Source organism: Scyliorhinus canicula, chromosome 2 (genome assembly GCF_902713615.1).
Source record: "Scyliorhinus canicula chromosome 2, sScyCan1.1, whole genome shotgun sequence".
In the NCBI taxonomy this organism is placed as follows: domain Eukaryota; kingdom Metazoa; phylum Chordata; class Chondrichthyes; order Carcharhiniformes; family Scyliorhinidae; genus Scyliorhinus; species Scyliorhinus canicula.
In genome coordinates this window covers 243,174,219-243,183,136 of record NC_052147.1, presented here as the reverse complement: position 1 = coordinate 243,183,136, position 8,918 = coordinate 243,174,219, and the positions used below count along the sequence as shown (strand labels likewise).

General features: G+C 52.3%; 1 protein-coding gene across 1 annotated transcript in view; it reads left to right on the top strand.

Annotated features, from left to right (window-relative positions):
- The first annotated feature begins 1,855 nt into the window (after nt 1-1,855).
- Nucleotides 1,856-8,918, top strand: part of LOC119962322 (lactase-phlorizin hydrolase-like) — a 96,252-nt gene continuing 89,189 nt past the window's right edge. The window contains exon 1 of the mRNA XM_038790303.1: nt 1,856-2,469. Coding sequence (XP_038646231.1) covers nt 1,896-2,469 — 574 coding nt within the window. The 5' untranslated portion in view covers nt 1,856-1,895. The remainder of the gene's footprint in view (nt 2,470-8,918) is intronic.

The following is an 8,918-nucleotide window of genomic DNA, read 5'->3' as shown; positions in this document are numbered from 1 at the left end:
GCGTGTCCTCCATTGATCTGCCATTTCACCAGCTGCAGCAGGAGGCCACGCATCTGACTGCAATAAAGCCACAGTTGTACCTAATCTGAGTCTTTGTGCAATTGATCGTGCATCAAAGAACACGTGTGAACGGCGCCAGAACACATGTGAATGGCGCCAGCGGGACTTGGGCTTTCTTGGCGGCCACTTGCCCATCCCGGTGTAGAGCAGCCCCTAACCGGCGCCATGACGACCGCGCCAGCGCCAATGGCGCCGATTCTCCGGTCACCAGAGAATCGGTGGACTGGCGGCGTCGCGCGAACCGTGCCCGGCCCAGTGATTCTCCGAACCGGCATGCTGAGAGAATTCTGCCCAGTGTTTTTCTTTAATTACGTTTGTTATGGTAGATCACCTGTTACACACAGTCAATTAAAGGTTTTATAAGAACAAGAAGGTGCCAAGTATCAGCATTGTGAGTAGTTCTGGTGTATGGGAGGGAAACATAAACTAATAGGTTAAGTGGTTGATGTGACCATCAATTCACTCAAAGACACGAGTAGAAGCAAACCGAAGTTTTAATCAGCTAAGAACAGTGCCTGCCTGCGACTGGTACAATACTGCTCTTTATACTTCCTTTCAAGGGGAGGAGCCATGGGCGGAGCCTGTACATGCCCCAACATATCCTCCTGTGGGTGAAGCTATACAATGGCCCATAGGTGGAGCCCACAAGGTCAACAACATAACATAGCTGTAACACAATGGCAGAACATGATACTAATACACTGGCGAATTACTAGTACTATACATTCACAACAGTGGTGTGAGGTTTTGCAGTCGTGGGGAGGGAGGAGTAGGGCTGAGAAGATTGAGGCTTTAAATTACACTTGGCACCTTTCATTTAATCAAGCCCTCCCTCCCTCCCTACCCTGCATTCACCTTTTATTTTTATCCTGATCTCCTGCAATTCCATTTTGTCTCTCCAATATTGTTGCAATAGTTAGCACTGCCGCTTGCTGCGTCAGGGACCTGGATTCGATTCCGACCTTGAGTGTCTGTAAGGAGTTTGTACATTCTCCCCGTGTTTGCGTGGGTTTCCTCCAGGTGCTCCGGTTTCCTCCCACAGTCCAAAGGTCTGCAGGTTAGGTGGATTGGATATGCTAAGTTGTCCCTCCTGTCCAACAGGTAGGTTGTGTTACGAGATAGGGTTGGGAGTGGGCCTAGGCAGGGGTGCTCCTTTGGAGGGTCGGTGCAGACTCGATGGGCCAAATACCCTCCTTCTGCACTGTCGGGATTCTATGAACATTTTGATAAATTGATTAAATGATAGTAAATGCACCATACTTATGAAAGTCCCAGGTTTAATATTTTCTCTTTGGCCAATTCATTGACATCAATGAAGGGTGCAATAGGAACTCTCCGTGAGGAGAAACCCAATCACGTTTGCCTTCAGTTTCTGACCACTGTAGCAATTTAACCTGGAAAGTGCAGATACAGTATCACGTTGTGTTTGATTTTACCTCTGACCATATTTAAATGGCCTGTTGTTAATCATTGTCAGGGCTCACAAGAAACATATCCACTATCATCAAGTATTGGTGATGGCCCAGTGTGAATCAGCACGTTCAAAAGAGAAAGGGGACACATTGGGAAAGAAAACGTTTGCTCATCTTATTGTTCTGTTAAGTAATATTTATGATCTGGAATGTTATTACTGATTAATGTTGTAAGCAATATAATTTTGTCTCTCAAAGGTTGAGCAGATGCAAAATAACTAATTTAGATACTGCTATTTATTATATAAAGGCTCAACCCTTGTTCGCCGCATGATCTGTAAAATGGAGCTGCAAAGGAGTACTTTCTTCCTCATACTTTTCGCAGGTTTGTCTGTTGCAGACATAAAATTACCATCTAATTTTATGGTAATTGATGGCCCCTTAACAAATGCTCTGGTGAAGACTTTAGCAGAAGATGAATATAAAGACCAGAAGATCAACTTCAGTGTGGAAGGAGAGGGACGGTACCTTTGCCAGGACCCTCTTCCAAGGCACCTAAAAGATCATCTTTCCTTTCTACATCGGAAAGGAGTTACCCATTACAAAGTCATCCTTTCCTGGACTAATATCCTGCCTGAGGGGACAGCTGAGAAGGCAGATCATAACCAGATAGAATGCTATTCGAATCTCCTAAATGAAATAATAATTGCAAATCTCAAGCCTTTGGTTGTTCTACATGACAATGGGATCCCTCAAGGACTGATTACAAAATACAGTGACTGGGAGAATGTGGCTCTTGTTGATTCATTTGTCAACTACGCACGGTTTGCTTTTACAACCTTTGGAGAAAACGTTGAAACCTGGATAACATTTGATGATCCTTTAAAGATAATATCCAAACACAAGCTGCAGAAGAGTGGATTGTCAGCAATCAAGAATATAATTCATGCCCATGAAAAGACTTTCCATATTTATCACAATGAGGGGCAATTCAAAGGTAAGGGGCGCAATTCTCCACACCCCACGCCGGGGGGAGAATCGCGGGAGGGCCGGGCGAATCACGACACGCTGCCCTGGCACCCCCCGCGATTCTTCCTCCGCCCCCAAATGGCGTGTCGCATTTTTCGACAGGCCGCTCGGAGAATCGCCGCTCGCCGTTTCTCACGGCGACCGGCGATTCTCCGGCCCGGGTTGGGCCGAGCGGCCGGCCAAACCCGACCGGTTCACACCGGCGCAAACCACACCTGGTCGCTGCCGGCATGAACAGCGCACGACCTCTGTGTTTGGGGCCTGTGGGTGGCGGAGGGAGGATCGAGCATCATGGGCGTGCTCAGGAGATGTCTGGCCCGCGATCGGTGCCCACCGATCATCGGGCCGGCGTCTCTAAAAGACGCACTCTTTTCCCTCCGCCGCCCCGCAAGATCAAGCCGCCATGTCTTGTGGGGCAGCGGAGGGGAAGACGGCAACTGCGCATGCGCGGCTGACGTCACTTAGGTGCGTCATTCCCGGTGCGCCGCTTTGACGCAAGCGTCAAGGCCCGGCGCCCAAGATTCACGCGCCGCCGCTCCTAGCCCCCCGGGGGGGGGAGAATAGGGGGCGAGGAGCGGCCTCTGACGCCGGAGTGAAACACTCAGGGCGAGATTCTCCCATATGGGGAGAAATCGTAAAGCTGGCGTCAAATCCGGGCGGGTTTGACGCCAGCCCCCCCCTTCCCGACCGGGAACCGATTCTGGTCCCCGGTCGGGGCTAGCATCCCGACGCCGTAAACTCCGGCATCGCGGGCTTAACGAATTTCGTTAAGCCCGCTTGCCAGAGTTAGCGCCGGCTGACGCGTCATATGATGTCAGCCGCGCATGCGCGGATTGGAAGACTCCAACCCGTGCATACGCGGATGACGTCATCGCGCATTTGCGCGAAACCCGGGATGCCCCTCAGCCGCCCCGCGAATGGATACTGCGGGGCGGCGGAAGGACAAAGAGTGCGCGGGCATCGGGCCCGCTGCCCGCGATCGGTGGGCACCGATCGCGGGCCCATGGCACCCTTGGCACGGCCGTGGTACTGCCGTGCCAATCGGTGCCATGGTTTTAAAAATCGAGAGTTTACGGCCGTTTTTACGAACGGCCAGACCAGGTGTGTTTGCCGTTCGTAAAAACAGCCGTAAAGGGCTGGGAACTCGGCCCATCCATCAGCTGAGAATCGCTGCCGGCCGTAAAAAAACGGCGGCAGCGATTCGAGTCGGGAGTCGGGCGTGGGGAGGGGGGGGGGGGGGAGAATAGCGGGAGGGCGTCGGAACAGCGTGGCAGTAAAATTTTACGAGCCACGCTATTCTCCGCACCATCGGGAGTGCGGAGAATCTCGCCCTCCGGGTTTCACTCTGGCGTCGGCAGTTTGTCTCCCTTTGGGAGAATCACGGCCAAGGTTTTTTTAAGTAGGCATTAGAATTGTAATATTTCTGCTTCCTGTATGAAAGGAGTCACCACCACATTCTAACCATGGGGAATAAATGCTGGCCTTGACTGGAATGGATCCTAAGAACGAATACTATGTATTAAAAAAAAACTGACCTTTTTACCTGAGACAATTCTCAAGTTAAATATCTTGGTTGCTTCAGAAATTAGTACAGGCCATCCACTATTGCAGCACATTTACATCAACCATTTGGATGCAATGTTTTTTTTAAAGAGCCCAATTCTTTTTTTTCTCCAATTAAAGGGCAATTTAGCCTGGCCAATCCACCTACCCTGCACATCGTTGGGTTGTGGGGGTGAGACCCACGCAGACATGGGGAGAATGTGCAAACTCCACACGGACAGTGGGCTGGGGTCAGGACTGAACAGTGTTGTGAAGCAGCAGTGCTAACCACTGCGCCACCTTGCCGCCCAGAAATGCGAGGCAAATGAACCAAATTTACAAACTAGCTGATAAAAACTAGGAGAGGCCATTTATGTTGAAAAGCGCAAACTATGTTGAACAAAGTATGTAATGGAGAAAAGTGTTTGCAGATGAAATTTTATATACAGAAGTGTAATAAAAATAGATGAAATATGGACTTCTGAGCAGTGAAGCTAAGGATAATTGAAAATCTAGGACAACAGTGCACAAAATGGCCACTGGGTGGGATTCATCACATGAACTCTTTCACCTGGTCTGCAAGTTACTTTGTTTCCTTTTCACACTTTGTGTGACTATCACTGGGGGCAGCACGGTAGCATTGTGGATAGCACAATCGCTTCACAGCTCCAGGGTCCCAGGTTCGATTCCGGCTTGGGTCACTGTCTGTGCGGAGTCTGCACATCCTCCCCGTGTGTGCGTGGGTTTCCTCCGGGTGCTCCAGTTTCCTCCCACAGTCCAAAGATGTGCAGGTTAGGTGGATTGGCCAATGAAAAATTGGCCTTAGTGTCCAAAATTGCCCTTAGTGTTGGGTGGGGTTACTGGGTTATGGGGATAGGGTGGAGTTGTTGACCTTGGGTAGGGTGCTCTTTCCAAGAACCGGTGCAGACTCGATGGGCTGAATGGCCTCCTTCTGCACTGTAAATTCTATGAAATCAAGAACCTGTGCAGCAGGGCGACTTGTACCTGAGCTTTCCAGACCCAGCGGTAAAAGGCATCTTTGAATATTCATGGGATGTGGGCTTGAGGAGGTGGTGGTTAGCTGCCTCTTTGAACCACTGCAGTTCAAATGGTGTGGTTCTGGCCAAGGGCAGTTAGGTGGGGGGGTTCCAAGATTTTCACCCAGTGATGAATTTTTAGAATGGTAATGTACTTCCAACCAGGATGGTGTGTGACCTGGAGGGGAACTCGGAGGTGATGGTGACCCCACATGTCTGCTGTTCCTGCCCTTCCAGGTGGTCGAGGTTGTAGGTTTGGGAGGTACTGCTGAATGAGACTTGATAAGTTGTTGCTGTCCATTTTGTAGAAAGTATATGCCGCTGCCACTGTGTGCTGGCAGGGGGAATGAATACTTAAGGTGGTGGAAGGGGTGCCAATCAAGCTGGCTACTTTGTCCTGGATGCCACCAAGATTCTGGAGCACTCATAGAACCAGGAGGAGGCCATTTGGCCAATCGAGTCTGCACCAATCCTCTGAAAGAACACCCTACCTAGGCCTGCAAGCCCGTAACTTTACCTGCGCATCTTTGGACTCTGGGAGGACACCAGAGCACCCGGAGGAAATCCACACATTTCCTGCCAGCCAGCTGTGCATGTTGCTAACACACATTTCCAGCTGCTGCCAGGGCACTGGGCAAACTGCTGGGCCTTTGATCTGTTTGTGATCTCAGTTATACACGGCCAAAACATTAACAGGTATTTAGAAAGTGGATGGCATGATCTCCATGCCATGATTCCTCCTAATGTTGCCAGTTCATGATTAAAGGTGCAACTCCAATTTCAGAGTCCTTGATGTAGGTAAATGCTTGGAAATCCTGTAGAGATTTCTGAACGGTGAAAGTGCAAACAAGTGTACTGATGCACCATCAATTACGGCAGGACGAGAGTAGAATGTAATCGAGGCTTTATTACACAGAGATGTGTGGCCTCCTACAGCAGCTGACAAAATGGCTGCTCTATGGAGAGCACACACATTTATACTCCGCCTACTGGGCGGAGCCAGCAGGCAGGGATCTACCCCCGTACCTGTTGTACAGGGGCCTTACCGTAAGACCAGTATATACAATATAATACAGCAATGGTGACTACCACATTCACCCCCTGTTACAAATGAGTCCAGCGGGGGGGGGGGGGGGGGGGGGGGGGACTATTTACATACCAATTGGCTTTAAATTTGCAGAGAAGATGACAAATTTAGACGATCGGGTGCCTTGATCTGTCGTTGAGAGCGCCGCAGTGCTGGTGGTGACTCAGGGGTCGGCTTGGTCTTCGGTGACTCTGGGAGCATGTCAACATCCTCTTCATCCCCCGGTGGGTCCAAGGGGAGGACGGATTATCCTGGAGCGGGGGCTGTGGTGGGATGCGCTGGGGGGAGGGAGGGTGGCGCCAGGGCAGAGGGGGTTGGGGAATCAGCTGGTGCCAGGTCCCTGAGGGAGACTGTGTCTTGGCAGCCGTCGGGGTACGCTACTTAGGCGTACTGCGGGTTAGCGTGGAGTAGCTGTACCCTCTCAACCAGTGGGTCCCCCTCGTGGAGCCGCACGTGCTTGCGGAGGAGAACAGGTCCTGGAGCTGCCAGCCACGTTGGGAGCGAAACCCCGGAGGTGGACTTCCTGGGAAAGGCAAAGAGACGTTCATGGGGGGTTTCGTTAGTCGCAGTACAGAGGAGCGACCGAATGGAGTGAAGGGCGTCAGGGAGGACCTCCTGCCAGCGGGAGGCCGGGAGATTTCTGGACCATAGGGCCAGCTGGACGGCCCTCCAGACCGTCCCATTCTCCCGCTCCACCTGCCTGTTTCCCCTGGGGTTGTAGCTGGTCGTTCTGCTCGAGGCAATGCCCCTGTTGAGCAGGTACTGGCGCAGCTCATCGCTCATAAATGAGGATCCCTGGTCGCTGTGGACGTAGGCGGGGAAACCGAACAGAGCGAAGATGGTGTTGAGGGCTTTGATGACGGTGGCAGACATCATATCGGGGCATGGGATGGTGAAGTGGAATCTGGAGTACTCATCGACCACATTGAGGAAGTACGTGTTGCGGTCGGTGGAGGGAAGGGGCCCTTTGAAGTCCACGCTGAGGCGTTCACAGGGGCGGGAAGCCTTCACCAGGCGCGCACGGTCTGGCTGGTAGAAGTGCGGTTTACACTCCACACAGACCTGGCAGTTTCTGGTGGTCGCTCTGACCTCCTCGATGGAATAGGGCAGATTGCAGGCCTTAATGAAGTGGTAAAAGTGGGTGACTCCTGGGTGACAGAGTTCGTTATGCAGGGTCCGGAGTCGGTCTGCTTGTGCGCTGGCACATGTACCTCGGGACGGGGGCATCGTTGAGCTTACCGGGGCGATACAAAATCTCATAATTAATGGTGGAGAGATCGATCCTCCAACGCAAGATCTTATCATTTCTGATCTTACCCCGCTGTGTGTTGTTAAACATGAAGGCAACCGACCATTGGTCAGTGAGGAGAGTGAATCTCCTGCTGGCCAGGTAATGCCTCCAGTGCCGCACCGCTTCAACGATCGCTTGGGCCTCCTTTTCGATGGAGGTGTGCCAAATTTCGGAGGCATGGAGGGTGCGGGAAAAGAATGCCACAGGCCTGCCTGGTTGAGGGTGGTGGCCAGGGCGACGTCTGAAGGGTAGCACGGTAGCATTGTGGATAGCACAATCGCTTCACAGCTCCAGGGTCCCAGGTTCAATACCGGCTTGGGTCACTGTCTGTGCGGAGTCTGCACGTCCTCCCCGTGTGTGAGTGGGTTTCCTCCGGGTGCTCCGGTTTCCTCCCACAGTCCAAAGATGTGCAGGTTAGGTGGATTGGCCATGCTAAATTGCCCTCAGTGTCCAAAATTGCCCTTAGTGTTGGGTGGGGTTACTGGGTTATGGGGACAGGGTGGAGGTATTGACCTTGGGTAGGGTGCTCTTTCCAAGAGCCGGTGCAGACCCGATGGGCCGAATGGCCTCCTTCTGCACTGTAAATTCTATGAAATGATGCATCGCTCTCGACTTGGAAGGGGAGCGTCTCGTCGACCGCGTACATCGCGGCCTTGGCGATGTCAGCCTTGATCCGGTTGATGGCCTGGTGAGCCTCGGCCGTCAGTGGGAAACCAGTGGAGTGGATGAGTGAGTTGGCCTTGTCCACATAGCTAGGGACCCACTGGGCGTAGTACGATAGAACTCCAGGCACCGTTTGAGGGCCTTGGGGCAGTGGGGAAGGGGGAGTTCCATGAGGGGGCACATACGATCGGGGTCGGTCCCCAGAATTCCGTTCTGAACCACATAGCCGAGGATGGCTAAGCGGTTTGTGCTGAACACGCACTTCTCCTTGTTGTAAGTTAGGTTGGGGAGTTTGGCAGTGTGAAGAAATTTGGAAAGGTTGGCGTCGTGGTCCTGCTGGTCGTGGCCGCAGATGGTGATATTGTCCAGGTACGGGAAGGTGGCCCGCAGTCCATACCGGTCAACCATTTGGTCCATCTCCCGTTGGAATACCGAGACCCCTTTGGTGATGTCGAAGAGAACCCTAAGGAAATGGTAAAAGCGGCCGTCTGCTTCAAATGCAGTGTACGGGCGGTCCGCCTTGCGAATGGGGAGCTGGTGGTAGGCAGATTTCAGGTCCACTGTTGAGAAAACCTGGTACTGTGCAATCTGATTGACCATATCAGCTATGAGTGGGAGTTGGTACGCGTCAGGCTGCGTATACCGATTGATGGTCTGACTGTAGTCAATGACCATCCTGTTTTTCTCCCCAGTTTTCACCACTACCACTTGGGCTCTCCAGGGGCCATTGCTGGCCTCGATAATACCTTCCCCCAGCAGCCGCTGGACCTCAGACCTGATGAAGGTCCTGTCCTGGG